This window comes from Myodes glareolus, chromosome 5, assembly GCF_982192425.1.
Source record: "Myodes glareolus chromosome 5, mMyoGla1.1, whole genome shotgun sequence".
In the NCBI taxonomy this organism is placed as follows: Eukaryota; Metazoa; Chordata; class Mammalia; order Rodentia; family Cricetidae; genus Myodes; species Myodes glareolus.
Genome location: NC_142030.1, coordinates 95,782,686 through 95,803,828, shown reverse-complemented (window position 1 = coordinate 95,803,828; position 21,143 = coordinate 95,782,686). Strand labels below are relative to the sequence as shown.

Below are 21,143 nucleotides of genomic sequence, written 5' to 3'. Positions count from 1 at the left end.
TTGAAAGTTGGTTCTCTCCTTCTATGTGTCCTGGGGATTTGAACTCACATTGTTAAGCTTAGTGGTAGTAGCAAGGCAAGCCCTTTACCCACTAAGTCCTGCAATGATGATGATGACAGTGATGATGATGATGATCTTTTGAAACAAGCTCTCTTTATGCAGTCTTGGCTAGCCTGGACTTGCTATGTAGACCAGGCTAGCCTTGAATTCACAGAGATCCACCTGCCTCTGCCTCCAAAATGCTGGGATTTGTTTGCCAGCAGGAACAGCTAGAACGCTACGTGGAACTCATCTTTTCAGTGTTATGTAAACAATTCTAAAAGGGTAAAATGATGAAGACAAGATTCTCATCCAAGAATGATGTCAACAGGTATTTGGTGGTTTTTACAACGAAGTTTATATAAAACCAAACTGCTGTGCCAATTCTGAAGGAAATTAACATAATAAAAATACATGTGGCCTAACTTTCAGTATAGGAATCATGTTTTGTTACTGCTTCATTTCCTTATCATTACCACAAAGTGACTGTTGAAGGAAGAAAATGGAACACTGTAGATGGTATCATTGTCCTTGAAATAAGTCCATGGCACTAAATCTTAAGGACTCTTAGAATTATTTCAGTTTAAAAATTAACATAAGCAACACTGGGTGGGGGTGGTTTAAATTACAGGATACGTCTTGAAACATACCTGAAATAATTTTAGGAGTTTGGATTTCCACAAAACCTTTGTTAATTAATGTTTCCCGGAAGAGATGGCAGATGCCGGACTGGAGACGGAAGACAGCCTGACTAGTTGATGTCTGTAAGATAGCATTAAAGTCTAATTAAACCAACCTGGCACAGCAAGCAAGTTAAACTATTCCTGCTCTCAGCAATGTTTAAGTCCAATAGTACTGGAGAAGATGAAACACACAACAGCCCAAGACAGAAGATGATGAGACAAGCTGCAATCTAATGAATATATATGATCATACTGAGCCATTCTCACTAGAAATGCTTCCTGATGTTCTGATTTATAAAAATACCATTCGTGAAAAATATTTCTTAACAATTAGTGAAACACCTTGCTTGTAGATTCTCTTGGGGACTGTTTTTAAGGGCAATCCACTGAGTGAGATATCAATGTGTATGTAGCATACAAATATTCTAAGTAAGAGTGTAGCATGGAGTAATAAATCACCAAAGACAACACGTATGTTCATGTTAATCATCACCAATTATATGCTAACTGTAGACAGCCATGCATTTGTTCCATTAAAGAAAGAAACTGAATACATAAAAGGCACAGCACCTCACAACTCTGACCCACAGTGGCACAGAAAGCAGTGAGGAGCAGCTCTCTAAGAGCTTGCTGCTGCCATCTTTTTTATTTTCTTTCTTTTCCGCTCAACCTCCTCAGTTACTCTGGTTCCCTTTGTTTACCTTCAGCCTCAATCAGTGGCCAGAGCTCTCTAGTAATTATCTGTGTTCCAGTGAATATAAGTGGCTTCTTATCAGTAAGTCTTGTATAAAACATTAAAGGGAAAAAATTGTTATAACCAAGTAGGTGTTTGATAAAATACCTGACCTCAACCCAGACCAGGATAACCAGAGTGCTGAGTTGGTATTCACGCATTTCAATGAACTGTGCTCTATGGCCACAGCTCATCCTGCCTATGCACACTCTGCACTCTGATGCAGACACTAAGGACCAGGTGGCTGCTACTCTACATCTTTTATAGGAAAGAATGTAAACTTGAGTTTCTGGAGATCAGGACTTTTTCTTTTTTAAAACAAAACAAAACACTTTATTCATTTTACTTACTTAAAAAAAAAGATTTATTTACTTACTATGTATACAGTATTCTACCTGCATGTATGCCTGCAGGCCAGGAGAGAGCAGCATGGGGTTGGGAATTAAATTCAAGACCTTTGGAAGAGCAGGTAGTGCTCCTAACTACTGAGTTATCTCTGCAGTACCTATTCATTTTATTTTGTGTGCAAGTGTCATACCTCATGTGTGGTGGTCAAAGAATAATAATGAAGTTGGCTCTTTTTCTACCACATTGGAACCAAGGATGGACCTCAGGTTATCAGCCTTGGCTCAAAGTGCCTTTATGCCTTGAGCCATCTTGTCATCCCAAATCAGGGCATACTTAAGCAGTGTTATTTTATAATTCAAATTCAAAGACACAAATCAGTAATTCCTCACAAAACAATGGAGACAATTTTTTAAAAGCCTCTATAATCTGTTATAACTGTTTAATTATTCACTTTTAAGACATTTACATTTAAATTGGAGAAAAGAATTTGTGGCTTTACTTATTTACTTGTTCATTTATTTGTTTGTTTATATGTTATGTGACTTAAGGAAACACTGCCTCATTCAATTACTACAAACTATTTTTCTGCTTTGTAGTACCTAGCAACCTATAAATCCAAGAGGTATGTCACTGTACTTCTACACATATGGAGACACAATTCACTTTAGTGAAATATATTCTATGTAAGGGCCACTACCACACTGTATCGCTCTTTCTTCCTTTCTTCCTTCTTCTCTCTCTCTCTCTCTCTCTCTCTCTCTCTCTCTCTCTCTCTCATCCGTTTAGCTAGCCTAACTTACCTTATTTTATCCTCTTATAAAATTGAAATCAAGCTTCTGGACTGTTGTAACTCATATAGTATACATAGAAATTACACTTAATCATGTTTTAAAAAATAAATTTTAGGGCTGGAGAGATGGCTCAGGAGTTGGTCTTCCAGAGGTCTTGAGTTCAATTCCCAGCAATCACATGGTGGCTCACAAGCATCTCTGGTGGGATCTGACACCCTCTTCTGGCATAAAGGTATACATGCAAATACAGAACTCATACACATAAAATAAATAAATAAACAAATCTTTAAAAAACAAATTTTGCTGGGCAGTGGTGGCACACGTCTTTAATCTCAGCACTCAGGACACAGAGGCAGGTGGATCTCTGTGAGTTCGAGGTCAGCCTGGTCTGTAAGAGCTAGTTCCAGGACAGGCTCCAAAGCTACACAGAGAAACCCTATCTCAAAAAAAAAAAAAAACAAAAAACAAAAAACAAAAAAAAACAAAAAACCAAACCAAACCAACCAAACACACAAACAAAAAACCCAAAAATTAAAACAAGCCCCCCCAAAAACCCTAAAAATAAATACACCCCCACACATACTAAGCCCCATTATTCTTGGCTTACTGATTGTATCAACAAATCTGTCAATGTGGGAAGAAAATGGATCCATGGTGTATATGAGAAAAAACAGCCCTCTATCCCATTAGGTTCTTTAAGGTACTTGCTTGCCACTGGCAAGATAGGTGCCTATTTTATTAGAGAGAAGGAACTGGGGACACAGCTTAGGGCTGTGTCATTTGCCTTGCATACTAACATACTAAAAGTTCTATGCTCCATTTGTATTACAGAAGAAGAAAACAAGAGAGTGTAGCTCGACAGTGAAGTTCTTACCTAGCATGCACAAGCCTCTGGGTTTATTCTCTAGACCACAAACACAAAAACAAGAAACTGAACACAATTATTCAGACAAAAATTCTAGCATGTCCCAATTTCTATCTGGCTCCCTAGAGAATATTCTCTGGCAGATTCTACCTTTTAAATGGTTTGAGATGACTATAGCAGTGCATACCTCCAACACCAGCTCTTAGGAGGCTGAGGCAGGAGGAATTTGAGGGGCCACGGGATGAGGACTGCTAAAATCAAGAATGAGGTTGGTGAGAAAAGTTAATCAGAATTTATAAACATAAGGTGTTCTTGAAAAGCAGAAGGAGAAAGCTTCAAAGGAAAGCCTTGCTTATTTTGGCTATCTGTAATGCTGACAACATTCCTAGAAGCACACTTGACTGAGTGCATGCCAGTTATCTTTGTACTCAGGACACAAAGCTACTACAAAAAGCTTGAATATCTGTGCATGGAAACTTGCCTCAAGGAAAACTCTGTTCTCAGGGGAACTGCGCTCAACAGACTAACACAGAGCCTGAGAAACTTTTAGTCTACTGCAGAATCATGTTTCAGCAACAGCCCCTCCTTCACAAAGAATCGAATGGCATTAGAAGCCAAGGTGGAGAAACTAAAGTCTGAGCTATCTACCTACCTACCTACCTACCTATCTATCTATCTTCATTTTTCGAGACAGGGTTTCTCTGTAGCTTTGGAGCCTATCCTGGAACTAGCTCTTGTAGACCAGGCTGGCCTCGAACTCACAAAGATCCGCCTGTCATATAAAACTGGATAGAGGGCTGGAGAGATGGCTCAGTGGTTAAGAGCACTACCTGCCCTTTAGAAGGTCCTGAATTCAGTTCCCAGCAACCACATGGTGGCTCACAGCCATCTGTAATGAGATCTGGTGCCCTCTTCTGGCCTGTAGGCATACATGCAGGCAGAATACCAAGAATACTATATACATAATAAATACATAGATTAAAAAAAAAAAAAGCCAAGCAGGGTGTGTATGTGTGAAACTGCTAAATCTCTTAAAAAAAACTGAATAGAAAGTTATGTTTAAAATAACCTTTCATTCCAAATGAGCTACTCTACTTTTTTCTTAAATCAGATTGATGTAGAATTTATAATTAAGTACAAGTAACCTCTGTAATAAAAAACTGGAATCACTGCAAAACTACTATTTTATTACTACATATGGAAAGTTTGGCAGCACTCAGGTTAAATCTCAGCCAAGACTCACCAGCACATAGGCACTGTAGTGTACGATAAAAGTGCTGCAGACTGAGACTGGGTGGTTTGCAACACAACAGTGTCTGGCATCCCTAGAGCACTCTGATTCAGGCCAACAGTTACCACACCCAGGAAACTCCCGGGACTACCTCAGGCCACCCATTTTTTTTTTAAAAAAAATATCATCACCTACGGCAATCACCCATCTATGATTCTCACAGCATTCCCTCAGCATTACTTCAATTTGTTTCTGCCTCTACTCACTTCTGTCATGGTGGATTTCACTTGTATTACTATTATTTCCCTTTAAATCACACCTTGAATGGCACATCCTTAGCAGTAACAGCATCCAAAGACACATGAATTTAATTTGCAAGCTATATCACATAACTATTAAAATATAAGACATGCATCTGCTTAACAACCAGAAACCACTGTACATCTCCAGTTTTAGAAAAACATTGTAAAACTGAAATGCCATAAATTCCAATATGTTGGCATGTAATCTATACTGCCAAGAAAATCTTTTGTATTACAACGGAGTAAAAATGTATTAGAAATATATATATTTTCATTTTCTACTTGAAAAAAAGTATTGAAGTAGACAAGGAACAGACAGACACTTGATTATAAACTATCTAATTACTGTGTAAGTGTTTCAGGATTCCATGGTTTTGTTAATGACTTAAAATTTTTTTCTAGATTTGTTTTATGTATATAAGTGTTTTGTCTACCTATATTTTTGTGCACCATGTGCACGCGGCTTCTCTGAAAGACAGAGACATCAATACTGGATACTCTGAAACTGCAGTTGCAGACAATTAAGCTTCCAAGAGAGTGCTTGGAAACAAAACTGGATCCTTAATAAGAAAGGCAAGAACTCTTCCCTACCTCCCCCCAATAAATTATTTAATTTTTTAATGAAAAAATTATGTGTATGGGCATTTTGTCTGCAAGTATATCTGTATATTATGTGGTTGGAGTGCCCAGAGAGGAAAACAGGAATGTTGGATCCCTTGAAATTGGACTTACAGACAAGTTATAAGCCATCACAGGTGCTGGGAAACCACACTACAAGTCTGTTCTTGACCACTGAGCCACCTGTCCATTTATTTATTTTATATGTGTATGGGAAGGCAAGTACAGACTTTCAAGAGTTGATTGACTCCTTCGATCATGTGGGTTTCTGAGACTAATATTAGGTCACTATGCTTGGTGGCAGTTACCCACACCACTGAGCCATCTTGATGCCCCAAGAATGTTAAAATGTTAGTCATTTGTATTCTCAGAAAAGTCTAAGTTAAATGACTTTATATTACTCACCTAGTCCTTCAATAGGTCACTGTGACAGCCAATCCACCCTCTAAGGATGGCAGGGTATTTGGGAGACTTTTGGAAAGCTTGCACTTAAGTCAGAATCACTCTTTGATACTATCCTCTTAGGAACAGATAAATGTCATCAAGATAGTAAATACTTATTTTTACTCTTGGGGATACATTGCTTACATAGTAGATTTCCCTAATTAAGAATGTATGACTGGAGCTGGGCGGTGGTAGTGTACACCTTTAATCCCAGCATTTGGGAGGCAAAGGCAGGCGGATCTCCGGGAATTAAGGCCAGCCTGGTCTACAAAGTGTGTTCCAGGGCAGTCAGAACTGTCACACAGAGAAACCCTGTCTCAACAAACAGGCAAAAAGAATATATTACTTTAGTTGGCTTAACATTACAATTCATTTAATTTAAAAAAAACTACTATTTTATGTGAATGGGTGCTTTGCCTGCATCTTTTTTGTTTGTTTTTCGTTTTTTTGAGACAGGGTTTCTCTGTGTAGCTTTGGAGCCTGTTCTGGAACTTACTCTGTAGACCAGGCTGGCCTGGAAATCACCCGCCTCTGTCTCCGAGGTGTGCCACCACTACCAGGTGTTTGCCTGCATGTTTATCTAACACTCCATTCACATAAGGCTCTTGGAGGTTCCAAAGGATAACAGATTCCTCGAAACTGGGAGTTACAGACAGTTGTGACGTGCCATATGGGTGCTTGGACCTAAATGGGGCCCTTTGGAAGAATATCAGCTCTCTTATCCATTGGGCCATTTCTCCATCCCACAATGTATTTTCTTTAATTGATCACTGCGCTAAAGCTTTTATGCTCATATTACCAGTTTCATATAGACAAACACAGGAATATATAGCAGTTACTTACTTCGAAAAACTGAGTATTTTTAGGAGATAAGACTTTTGATGAGGTCTTAGGGCAGTCCTATCTCCCTTGGTTTACCACGTTATCATAGAAGTCAAGCCATTTGTTTGTTTGTTTGTTTATTTAGGTTTTTTCAAGACAAGGTTTATCTGTGTAGCCCTGGCCATCCTGGAACTCGCTCTGTAGACTAGATTGGCCTCAAATTCAGAGATTACCCTGCCTTTGAGTTTAAAGTTTGTGTCACCACCACCCAGCATGAAGTTGAGCTATTTTAAAAAGCATAACATATTATTTTTTTGTTTGTTTTGAAGACGGGGTTTCTCTGTAGCTTTTTTGGAGCCTGTCCTGGAACTAGCTCTTGTAGACCAAGCTGACCTCGAACTCACAGAGATTCACCTGTCTCTGCCTCCCGAGTGCTGGGATTATAGGCGTGTGCCACCACCGCTTGGTAAAGTATAACATATTTAAGCTAGGGATCTAGTTAAGTGAGTAGATTGCTCACCTAACATGTATGAGGCCTTAGGTTCAATCCTAAGTTATCCAGCATAACTGGATGTGATAGTGTCTCTCTAGGCTATCAGAACTTGAGAAGTAAAGGCAATAGGATCAGAAGCTCAAGTTTTCTTCAACCACAAAGACAGTGGCCTTATCTCAAGAAAATAAATAAAATACAAGGGGCTGGTGAGATGGCTCAGTCAGAAGAGATGCTTGCTGCTAAGCCTAATGATTTGAGTTTGATCCCTGGAAACCACATGGTTTAAGGAAAGAACCAACTCTCACAAGTTGTCCTCTGACTTCCATGTGTGCACCACGGCACATGCCTACCGTCCCCTGACCCTCCACAAAAAACTTAAGATGACCCATGCAAATGTGAGGTCAAGGGTTTAGATCTCTAGTATCCACATAAAAAGGCAAGCGGGTGTGGTGATCTGCTTATAATCACAGTACTATGGAGGTTTCAACAGAGGACCGTGAACAAGTTGGTTAGGCAGACTAGCCCCAAACACTGAACTCTGGGTTCAGTAAGAGACCCTACCTCACTATAAAGAGTGGAAAAAGACCTCGGCAACCACCTTGGACCCCAAAACAAAGATGCATGTGCACGCACACACTTTCATACATGTACCTCCATACACAGGAATATGCACATATGCATATGCAGACCACTTTCACATGAAAAAAACAGTGTTTAAGAATTAGACAAATAACATGAATGAATTAAGTATAGGATAACACAAGGGACATAGTCTACCTAGTACTTTATTTGGCCAGAATGAGCCCAATATTGCTAAGATCTCCAACTTTTCAAGAAAAATCATCTGGACGTTAATATGAAAATCTTCCCACCCTTCTTTTCCCTCCAAGATGACCTCCAAATGCTTTTTCTTTTGTTTGTTTTTGAGCCAAAGTCTTATCACTGTAGCTACAGTTGACCTCTAATTGTCTACATAATCCAAGCTGACTTTGAACTTTCCTGCCACAGCCTCTTGAATGATGGGGATTATTGGTGTACACAACCAAGTGTGGCCAAATCCTGGGTTTCAGTGATTCTGTATTGGCCTTTCAAATAGCTGGGGTCACAGGCCTGTGTCATGGCACCTAGCAAAACTCCCTGGGTACAATGCACTTAAATTAGACCATCACCACAGACAAAATTGTTCTGGGCCAAACTAGTATAAACCAGCAACAACACTGAAAAAACAGTATGGGCAAACAAAATATACCCAACTCTTATGATCAAAATAAATGGAAAACCTGAGATTTCTAGGTAGTTGTGAGAGGTTAGTTTTTGCAACATAAAATTAAAATGGAGGTTAAAAAAAAAAAAGAAAACAGAAAGCAAATAGAAGAAGCGTTAAGTGAACACTACAAGGAGACACAACTGCAGAAGAATCAAAGTCAGAAAAAACTTAGGGCAGCAAAGAACCTGAGCATGAGACAGAACACTCAAGGAGGAAGATGTGGTCAAACATTAAGAAAGAGATGACAAACCAGTGATGAAACCACTGAACTCTTTCACTTGCAACCAAACCAAAAGAGAAACAGAAGGCCCAGGAGACGACATTGCAAACCACGGCAGTGACTTCAAAATAACAATTCCTGTCTCTACCTGGTTGCGCTAAATTGTATACATTTTCTTTTACTTCTTGTAGTGATTTAATGATTGCATTTCCACATGCTTACTAAGTCTGCACAAAACAGACATCACCTGGGAGTCACCCCAACACTGGCATTATAATCATCTGTTATTTTCAAACAAAGCAAAATCAGTATCCTGCAAACTAGTTCTTACCTGCTCCTGGCAGTTTTCTGGGGAAAAGGTCAGCTAGAGAGGTACACTATGTCTTGTATCACGATACTCATACATACGCAATTAGCTTTAAGGTATCCCCACAACTCAGTGTTGGCATAACCATATCAACAAACAAATGAGGCATACCCTAAGATCAATGACTCTGTTGTCTAATCTTGTATCCTGGTTAACAGTAGCTCTTCCTTCCTAAAAAAGAAAAAAAAGGGGGGGGGGAGAAAAACATATTTATACCAGTATTTTGAAGTACACACATGGATATCATATACCCTACTCTTAGAAGCTATGTATCCTTTTAGTGAGTGGTGTGTATGTTAAAATTGTACATGGAAATCCCTATGTCAAGAAAATAGGCAGAGTAAGAGGAATGTCAGGGAAAAATTACTGTTAGAGGCAAAGATGATGCTGGGGATGGTAAGGCACGCCTTTAATGTCAGCACTTGGGAAGCAGAGGCAGGTGAATCTCTGTTTCTTTGGTTTTGAGGCTAACTAAAACTATATAGTAAGGCTCTGTCTTAAACATCCACACACAGCAACAAAGGAGAGAAGGGAATGCAGGGGAGGGAGACTTAGAATAGAGATGGCTCAGTGGGTAAAGCATATGTTATAAAGGTGAATACTGAACTTTGAATCCTCATTGTCCATGCTGTTACACATGAGCTAGCTAGACAAACTCAATCAGTGAGCTCTGGGTTCAAAGTGAGATACCCTATCTCAATACATAAGGTGAAGAGTGATTATGGAAGACACCCACTATCAACTTCTGCATCCATATATACACATGCACCCACTCTCCTACTCAAAAACAATAACAAAGACAAAAAGAGATAGTAAAATGAGAAAGAACAAAAATATTGCTTTCTTTCCCTTCTCCAAACTTGCTCACTACTGGGGTACCAGAATTCCCCACCTGAACTCTTATTACTTCCTGATTTAACCTGCAAGCCCTGACTAACACCCAACAGGAAGAACAACACAGAGCAACAGTTTTTAAATGTGTGCTCTAGGGACCACCAACAGTCCCAAGATTTTGAGGGAGTCCCTGAAGTCAAATCAATCTCTCTCTCTCTTCCTTTTTACATTTTTTTTTCTTTTTCAGCTGGGCGTTGGTGGCGCATGCCTTTAATCCCAGCACTCAGGAAGCAGAGGCAAGCAGATCTCTGTGAGTTCGAGGCCAGCCTGGTCTACAAGAGCTAGTTCCAGGGCAAGCTCCAAACTACAGAGAATCCCTGTCTCGAAAAAACAAAACAAAACAAAAAACCAATTTTTTTTTCTTCTTCTTAAAAAAAAAAATACAGTGTTTTCTCGGCATATATGCCTGCAGGTCAGAAGAGGGCAGGATATCTCATTACAGATGGTTATGGCCACCTTGTGGTTGCTGGAAATTGAACTCAGGACCTCTGTAAGAGCAGGCAGTACTCTTAACCACTGAGTCATCTCAAACTCAGAGATACACCTGCCTCTGTCTGGGATTAAAGGTGTGCTCCACTATACAGGGCTAAATTTCTTTTTTTAATTACTTTTCATTTTCACTCAATGAGTTTACTAAGAAGTTTGAAAATGCTGTATGATTGGTAACTTCCCAACATGGTGAACTCAAGGACCATATAGGAATCTAGATATACAAGAGGTCAGACATTTACAAACTGTCCATATTTAATATGTCACTTGTAACAGGAAAGTTTTGTTTTGGAAAATACAAAGCATGCTTTGGTCACTTTTACATTTTATCAAAATATATCCAAGCATGCAATACTTTCATATTAACATTTTAATAAATAAATTTTGCCTTAAACGTTAATTCTATAAATACTAACATATGAACAAAACAAGAGCTTATGGGGGGCATCTCCTATATTTTTAAGAGAATTAAAAAGAACTTTCTTTCCTTTTAGATTCTGTGACAGATGTCTGTTAGATAAACCTCTACCACTGAACTACATCCCTAGTTGTAAAACAGATCAGGACACCAAAAAAAGTCTGAGATATGCTGGTGGTAAGAGTAATTTATTTATTTGTGATGCAAAGGCGGGAAAGATGGAAGAGTGACACCTCCACCCCCCGTTTGCTTGCTTTTTTTTGTGTGTTTTGTTTTTGGTCTTTTCAATTAATATTCTTTTGCTATTTTTTTTTGTTTCTTTCCTTTTTTTTTATTTTTGTTTTTTTTTGAGACATGGTTTCTCTGTGTAGCTTTGGATGTTCTGGAACTCACTTTGTAAAAGACCAGGCTGGTCTTGACCTCACAGATTCGCCTGCCTCTGCCTCCTGGGTGCTGGGATTAAAGGTGTGTGCCACCATGCCCAGCCTTAATTAATATTCTTATTTGCACTTTCATTTTTAAAATTTTATTATAATTATTTTTTTAAGTTTTCCTTTGGGGAGGATGATACAAGGGTGAAGGGCAGATATGGAGAGACTGGAAAATCAATGGGATTGGGGTACATGATGTGAAATTTCTGAAGAGTCAATAAAATTATGCTTAAAATTAAAAAAAGAGTAATTTAATTAAACCCAGGCCTGCTGAATTGTAGATAAACAATTGGAATTCAAGTCAATTTACAGGTACTCTTCGTACAAGAAGGCACTGGATGTCCAGTGTTACAATTTATCTAGACCCATGTGACATAAACTTTACCTCTTCACCTTCCACTTCAGGCCGAACAGCATCATCCAGCTGCAACGGCAGGCGAGGTTCAGCCAAACTGATCACATAAATCTGGAAATGAGAAATTGCCAAAAATATTAAGTAACAAAACCTGTTATCTTCTGTTTAAAAGATAATCTACATGGAACGATGCTTGCATACATCTTTAACTGAAACCATTTGGTGAAACAAATAAGATGATATCCATTTTTAATCTACCCAGCAGGGATACTATTGTTGGCTCTATGGATTGTTTGAAGTCAACTAAGACAACACAAATATTTTTAAACCCTAGGTATACAGCATTGTAATAAACAAGGCCTAGTTATATCAACAAAAGCTGTGATTAGGGAAATCAATCTCAAAGCTTCAATTAAAATGGGGTCTGCCACAAGAACCAAAGCAGTAACATAGGTGTTGCTATTATTAACATTATTCAGCCACTTCTACCACTATGATCAACTTCAGCCCAGCTAGGCGACACCCATCTTCCTTTCTTTATTCTTTGCTGTCTCCCTCAATTGACTCCTTTCATCAAACATCACATCTCATTTCCTGCTGTTCTGGTCAGAAGCTGCCACAGAGGATGCTCTTTTACGTTATCCAGTACCTCAATACTCACATATGCTAATTGTACATTATAGTGATTTCTGAACACCTCAAAAATGTGTTACCTTTACCACTTGCAACCTGAATTTACTAAGTCTGGTGAATCACAAAGGGGAATCACCTCTACTTCATTAATTCAGAAAAGGAAGCTGTATTCTCCCAGTTTGTGGACATCACCTGGCATTCAGAAAGTGTCAGAGGCTTTACTATAGCAACACTCAAAGAACAGTTATCTATCATAGTTCCCTACACACAAGTTTTAGGCTTCCTTTGGTTAATACAATCTTGATCTTCAAACCCCAAACTGGAGAATCAAAGAGCTATGACTTTCATAACCAGTGGAAATTCATCCTCACCTTCACTGGGTTCAGGTTCACATAGTACTTAGCACAAAGCAGTACAAATAGTATATACAAACAGTAACTATTAGTTGAGTACAGTCAACTGCATATGGTATAATTTAACACTTTGCAATATTATGGCAAAACTTATCAGTAAATTCCTAAGGCTTTATTATTTATGGCTGACACTTTTAATGCTAGATATAAGTTCTGCTATTGAGTTAGGATCCTCCCATGTATTAAAAATTCAAGTTTGCTTTAGTCATTAAGTTTTCTTTATTAGAGTACTGGAACACATGTCAGCTAGAAAAGACAAACCCTTTTCTGTCAATATAAATGAATTTCTATACTAGACTCAACAAAGAACAAAGTAATGTATCAGGCCAGCTTAGCAAAAATACAAGACTTTCCGTATCTCAGAGTTTCACAATAATTAACTCCTATTAAATTTAACTCTTCATTTCCAAATCAGTGGGTGCAGATGTGCAGATCTCTCTGAATCTACCAACCCGTCTTTCTTACGCATGATCCTAAATATTCCACCCCTTCATTCTGTGGAAAGGGGTCTCTGTGTATGTGCTCTTCTGGCTTTAGATCCCTTAAGGTTGAGAGAGCGAAGAAACTATCCCTTGTCTTGAAAATCATTTAAACATTCATTCATTTATTTATATGAATGTGTGTACACATATGAGCATATATGCTCATACCACATGAGTGGAAACCAGGAGTTGGTTCTCTCCTATTAAGTGAGTGCCCCAGCACAAACTGATTCAGTAATGACCATAATCTCAGAATTCTACAATTTGTTGTTTTATCTCATATAGGAGAGGCTGATCTCAGACTCAGAGGGATTAAAGGTATATAACTATGCTCACCTACATCAATTTATTAAGAACATACAGGTCTGATATAAAACAGTCTAAAAATTACTCAAATCTATAGATAATCTTATCTGTTCCTCTCTTGCTCTTTTTATGTGGTGCTGGGGGTCAAATCCAGAGTACCATGCACACTAAGCTGTATGTATCTCCAGTCCTCACAACACAGTATTTATAAGATTAGTTACCTTCTGGACATGTAACTCAACGTCTTGTTGTGTACAGCTTCCAATTTTCTGATTTACTTTTCTCACAATGCCTTCCACATCAATAATACTTTCTTTGTTGATGCTGTCAAGAGAGAAAAAAATCCTTAACTTTAATAATCCCATTAGAGGTGTCAGGATTCATTTGGTATTTAAGCTGCAGAATATGTCAAACCATTCTTCAATAGAGGAGACACTCGTGTTAAAGCCAGCCTCTTCAACCTATTTAAAACAAGCTCTTACACAGAATACCTTGTGAGATTCTGTTAAAGAGATGATTTTTTTTAAAAGATGCCACAGTTTAGTAACAATTTATAAGATACTTGGGACATGAAAGGCAATAGGACCAAGTGAATTGTAAAAAGTTGTAAAGGCTCTGAATTATTAAAGAGCCCTTTCCCTCTTACTCTTGAGATCACTAAGATCATTTCCTTTAGTAAGAAACTCTGCCTTCAATAAATGCAATTACTGTTATGTAATGGAATTAAATAAGAAGGGCAACTGAAAAGTTTTTCAAGTACTAAGAGGTGTTGCAATTACACCTTCATTGCCTACAAGCATCCTCACTCACCTTGTCCCTGGATTATGACTGATAACCTAGTCGTGCACTCACACAGAAGGAATGCTTGTGTGACACTTAATATTAAAACAAATATAAAATAACTGCATCTCCTGGGCTGTCTTTTAAAAAACCAAAGCTTCAAACACTAGACACTTAAATTTTGAAACAGAATTTTATTACATTGTCTATTAAACAATCATTTTCTGGTTACTTTGCACATAACCAAGAAAAGGTGTAATTTTAAATGATGACTCCCAAACAAACTAAACTAGGTTTGTTTTTTGCTTTGCATATTCTTCAATGATGGAAGGTGACAATGCATTTGGTGAAAATGATTAAGATTCATGGGAAAGCTGCCTTCATTCTGACGCAGAATCGTATCTTCAGTAGTTGTGGCGTTATCAGATACACTAGAAACCACAAAGTGCTAAGTGTAGTCTTAGAACGTCACAGTGAGCTACAAGGCCATCTACTCAGGGATGGAAAGGCCTAGGCTGTACTGTCTAGGATTCTGTCACCGACTACCTTTTTAAAAACAATTAATAGTACATATAGCTCTTCTCTCTTGAGTATCCTATACCACAGCTATCACCGAATATCTAACTAAAGAAAAATCCTAATTTGTAATTAGAAGGACCAGGCTTCTATTTACTATTCAAAGCATTTCCTGACATTGGTAGTGCGGAGTCACTCATCTGTCTTCTAACTGCTGCCTCATCTGTATGCGTGGGTCAACCTGATGCTTGAATAGGTGATTCAGGGCTGGCTGTTTCACATGTCACCAGGAGAAACGTTTTCTCCTCACTGATCAGTACAGTATGTCATTAACCAACCCTACCTCAACCACAGCTCCAATTTTCCTATTGTCCCTAAGCTCATAGTGCTTTGGTTTCACTCACTCTGACTCTGGACCTTCTGTTAGTAGACAGTCTCCTTTAAAGCCACTTAAGTTAAATATTGCCTTTTTCAACACAGTATTTTTATTGACTATTTGGGAATTTCACAACATGCACTCCAATCACACTCACATCCTAGTCCTGCCAGGTCCATCCTCACAAAACAAAACAAACAAGCCTTTATCTATCTATCTATCTATCTATCTATCTATCTATCTATCTATCTATCTATCTACCCATCCATCCATCCACCCATCCATCCATCCATCCATCCATCCATCCATCCATTTATTTATGAGGCAGGGTTTCATTACATAGACCTAGCTGGCTTGAGCTTATTATGTAGCTTTAATAGGCCATGAACTCTGAGATCTCCTTACTTCTGTCTCCTGAGTGCTGGGATTAAAAGTGTGTCACACTATGCCCAGTAACATTGCTAAAAAAAAAACAAACAAACAAAAAAATAAAAACCATCGACTTACTTTGTGTGCGTCATGTGGTGCATGCAAACCCATAGGAAGCCCTGAGTAAGTTAAGTCCTCCTGAATGTGTGTTTGCTGACATAGATATAGCCATGTCAAGGAGCCCAAAACCTTCTTATACTCAGGAGAAAATAGCAAAGCCTTCCTCTAGTCCATCTGCAGAGAAGGTTCATCACAATATACTCCCCCTAGATAGTTACTGCTTGAAGACTTCTCCCCTTCAGAGACTACTCCTACCAAGATTAGCTACACCCATCTCCTTGATTCAGCTTGTAAGCCCTGCTCCCTTGATTAAACTGTGTAGTGGTAACGCCTCTGTCTACCACTATACACAAACATGCTGAACTACAGGGCGCTGACGCGTCTCCACAAGAGCTGTCTTGTGTCCGTCTTTCCTTCATTCCCTTACCTAGAGCCACACTACAGAAAATACTATAGCATGAGTGATGAGTGTGGAAGTCGGATGACAACTTGGGGGATCAGTTCTTTCATTTGACCACATGGTCCACGGGATAAAACTCTGGTTTTCAGGCTTGGAAAGTCCCTGCCAGACTACCCAGCTGGCCTAATTTCTCCCTTTTTTTGTATTTACTTTTGTGTGGGGCTGGACAGACAGCTCAGTGGTTAAGAGTACTGAATGCTCTTCCAAAGATCCTGAGTTCAACTGCCAGCAACAATACGGTGATTCACAACCATCTGTAATGAGATCTGGTGTCTTCTTCTGGCCTGCAGGCATACATGCAAGCAGAACACTGTATACATAATACATAAATAAACAAGTCTTAAAAAAATTATCTGTGTGTGAGTGTTTCACTTACGTGTATGTATGTGTACCATGTGCATGCCTAGTGCCCAAGGTGGTCAAAAATGCATCAGAATCCCTAAACTGGAGTTACAGATACCTGAAAATATCACGTATGTTGTGGGAACTGAACCCTGGTCCTCTTAACCACTGAGAAATCTTTCTATTCCCTCAAGATTTCTACTCTTAACAAATGTGTTTCACACTAGTTTCCTCGCAGAAAAACAATGAAATGTGGGCAGAGATCTTCTGCTTGGCACTAGCTGGAAATTTATTGAAAGAACACAAACATTTTTGTCTTCTTTCTTCCTTATTAATACCAGATGTTCTTTAAATTTTGGGTAATTCATTCTAATACATCTATACGTCTAAATTTATGCCTTTATCTACTCCTATTTGCAGAAATGAATGCATTCACAAGGAAAAACAACTCGAAACAACACAAAATTCATTTATAACAAAGGACTAGCTCAAAAACTTGCTACTACAGTCTGTAAAACAAAACAAAAAAACTTAATTTTTCGGTGTATTTCTATGTGTATATGTACACTTAGAGTTAACACAGTGACATAATTACTACCAAACAATGGGGGGGGGGGAATGAGACTGTTTCACACAAAGCCCAGGATGATTTTTAATTCATTACGTAGCTTGGGCTTGCCTTAAACGCCTTATTCCTCTGCATCTGAGATTATGGTTGTATATCACTATACTCAACCCCAGTCTATCAATATGATTTTTTTTTACTTACTTATACGTAAAGAAAATGTGCATGACATAATTTGCCACCAGAAAGACATTGGACTAGAAAGCTTCAACTCCACATCTAAAACAAACATGTCTCTATGTCTACATTTTGAAAAAGGGTTTTATCTATCAGATAACTAGAAAGCTTTAGGTTTACAGAGGATGTGCTATAAAAAATAATCCGGTAGAAAGCAGAGGAACTCCCAGGAGCTGTTTTAGTACAGGAGAAATGGAGGAAGTAAATTAAACACATCTTTTCAAGAGCTAAGTCAGCTGTTTTTATTATTAGTGCCTGAAACACACTGCAACTGCATTGTTTTCTGTGCCTCTTTCATTTTTCAACCACTCTTTTGACTCTCCATATAATTAGTCATTTAGCAAATAAAATAGATTAGTACAATCTTGCTATCAAGACATTCTTAAGGAATAGGCAAAATAGATTTCATTCCGTTTTACTAGGAACTACTAACCACCAACCTCAAACTTTAGCTATAACAACCAACAGTTTCCATAGAATAAAACTGCATTCACACACACACACACACACACACACATATAACCTTATTTAACTTTATTTCATGTGCATTGGTATAACGATGTCAGATTCTCTGGAACTGGAGTTACAGACACTGCAAACTGCCATATGGATGGTGGGAATTGAACCCAGGTCCTCTGGAAGAGCAGTTAGTGCTCTTAACTACTGAGCCATCTTGCCAGTCCCATTCTTTATATTTTATAAAAAGCTTTCCATAATAATTTTGGTTTGTTTTGGAAGTATATATAAATTATGTTAGTCTTGAGCTCATAGTCCTGAGTTTCCTGAGTACCTCTGTATTCCAGCAGATCCCAAGTTTTGTTGACAAAAAATAACTGGTACAAGTGACTCCTTGTCAACTCGACACACAAACATATCACTATTAAATCATAACTTTTGTTTCCAAATCTCACATTATATTAGTATCACAACATAAAATATAAATAACTTTAAATGTCCCACAGTCTTAAACAATTCCAATTAAGGGGGCTGAAGAGATGGCTTAGTGGTTAAGAGTACCTGGCTGTTCCTCCAGAGGATGCCAGTTAGAGTCCAAGCACCCACATACTAACTTACAACTGCCTATAAGTTCAGTCCAAGGGGGTGAGACACCCTCCTCTAGCTTCTGCAAGCACCAGGCACACAAGAGGTGCACAATCATGCATGGACTCATACACATAAATTAAGTGAACCACAACACGAGGGTGTCAGCATCAGATCCTTCTCATGACTGGGATCTTCAGAGACATTAAATACCATAGGTGACATGATGTCCAGACACACAACACTGTGTCAGGCAGGCCTGGTGTTTACCCACAAATTAAACATTAGAAATACCTAAATACTTTCTCACAGTCTCAGCTAAAAAAAAATTAAAATAGGACAATATGGATGAATTACAGGAAGGAAACTCAGGAAGGAAGAGAGAGAGGAAAGAAAAGGAAGATAAGAATGAAGGAGGATAGACAGAAGGGTGGACTAGTGAATTTTCTCTTCCTCAATGAGTCATTGTACCCTGGAGATAAGTACAGAACAAAACTCATAAAAGCTTTCAAAAGTGGAGTAGACAATTTGAAGGTCACTGCTCAAATTTTTGTTTCTGTTTAGTAGTTAGATGAAAAAGTATTAAACAGCACACAGCCACACAGTTCTGGTCAAGTAGATGATACTGCATGCATATGGTGAAGAAATAAACCTGGGGGAGAAAAAACCAGCTAGTCTTTTTTACTGCTGGGTACTAGGGGCCAAGTGTCAACTCTCCCACCCTCCTTCCTTCTGTTCATTCCACCTTTTTTTCTTTCTTTCTCCCCCCCACCACCAAGACAGGGTTTCCTTGTAGCTTTGGAGCCTATCCTAGAACTCACTCTGTAGATCAGGCTGGCCTGGATCCACCTATCTCTGCCTCCTGAGTGCTGGTGTGCGCCACCACCGCCCAGCTTCACCCATATTTCTGTATTATCCTTCTGGAGTATAAAGAACCATCTAAGGCCGGGCGGTGGTGGCGCACGCCTTTAATCCCAGCACTCGGGAGGCAGAGGCAGAAGGATTGAGTTCGAGACCAACCTGGTCTACAAGAGCTAGTTCCAGGACAGGCTCCAAAGCTACAGAGAAACCCTGTCTCGGGGGAAAAAAAGAAAAGAAAAGAAAAGAAAAGAAAAAAAGAACCATCTAAGATGGATGCTAGCAAATGTTTGTCATCCTAGCATGCAGGAGGCTGAGGCAGGAGGAATGATTTGAGTTAAAGGACACCAGAATTACAATGTGAATTACAAGGCAGTCTGGTGTATAACATGAGACCCTGTAACCTAACTAAAAACATCAAATCAAACCAAACCTTCAGCTCAGACTGTCACTCATCTGTGAATGACAGAAGCTGCATAATTTGGTCTTATGATTTTTGTTTGTTTGAGACAGGGTTTCTCTGTGTAGTCCCGGCTACCCTGGAACTCACTCTGTAGACCAGGCTGGCCTTAAAGTCAGAGATTGTCCTGCTTCTGCTGGGATTAAAGGTGTTACCCAGCCACTTCATTCATACGATTTTAATGTATTTATTGGCTCTGTTGAGGCTAAAATCTGGAGTTTTACTGTTCAAGCTAGGGATGTGTTCTACTTATTACTGAGCCACATTCCCAGCCCTTAAACTACTTTTTAAAAAATAAAAAATTTAAAGCTCATTTTTTGGGCTGGAGAGATAGATGACTCATCAGTTAAGAGATCTTGTTACTCTTGCAGAGGACCCAGGTTCACCTGGTGGCTCACAGTTCAAGGAACTTACCACCCTCTCTGGCCTCCATAAGCATCATGTTCACATGCTGTGCACTTACAAACATGCAAGCAAAACACTCACACAAATAAAATAAAAATAATTTTTAAAATCCAAAGAACAGGCATATCCAGATGCAAATGCTAATCCAACCCCATCTTCTATGGTCACTGTTTTCTATTTGGTGCATAACTCTTTTTCTCACTTGCAGAAAATATGGAATGTTTTATACATTTTATGTCAGCATTCCATGGTACTTTATTGAATGGATCTGTATCTTATTAAATGCTAAAGAATCTTAATACACTTTTATTTTGTAGCTCATAAAAGTAATCTTAATATGCAAATCTCTAAAGCATTGCTCCCATTATCACTCAGTCATTTCCTATAAGTTTCAGCTTATGTGAAGTGCTTTAGACATGCATACAACATTCCACTTCAACTTTACAAGTACTGATAAGGAAGGCATTATCATTTAAAAAAAAAACAAAAAAAGCAAAGAAAAACAAAAATAAAATAGTCTCTAAGAAGATAAATAATTAGCTGGACACCATGCAGCTAACCACAAATAAATCAAAGGTTACTTGTTATTGACTCAAAAATTAACACTAATTTAAATACCTGGGTGCTTCTTCAGCACACCTGCAAACAATACACTTTTTTTTTCAATATAGGGTTTTTTCTATGTAACAGAAGTCACACTCTGTAGACAGAGTTGGCATAGAATTCACAGAGATCAGCCTGTCTCTGTCTCTAGAGTGCTGGGATTAAAGGTGTGTACCACTAACGCCTGGTAACTTTCTCATATTCTCTCTCTCTCTCTCTCTCTCTCTCTCTCTCTCTCTCTCTCTCTCTCTCTCCCTCTCTCTCCCCTTTTTCTCTGTAGCTTTGGAGCTTGTCCTGGAACTAGCTCTTGTAGACCAGGCTGGCCTCGAACTCACAGAGATCCGCCTGCCTCTGCCTCCTGAGTGCT

At 38.7% G+C, this 21,143-nt stretch overlaps 1 protein-coding gene across 1 annotated transcript in view; it reads right to left on the bottom strand.

The window, feature by feature from the left end:
- Dars1 (aspartyl-tRNA synthetase 1) overlaps positions 1-21,143 on the bottom strand; it is a 59,472-nt gene that overhangs the window by 12,768 nt on the left and 25,561 nt on the right. The window contains exons 5-8 of the mRNA XM_048430629.3: positions 13,866-13,968; positions 11,841-11,921; positions 9,335-9,394; positions 690-801 (exon numbers count right to left, since the gene is read on the bottom strand). Coding sequence (XP_048286586.1) covers positions 690-801; positions 9,335-9,394; positions 11,841-11,921; positions 13,866-13,968 — 356 coding nt within the window. The remainder of the gene's footprint in view (positions 1-689; positions 802-9,334; positions 9,395-11,840; positions 11,922-13,865; positions 13,969-21,143) is intronic.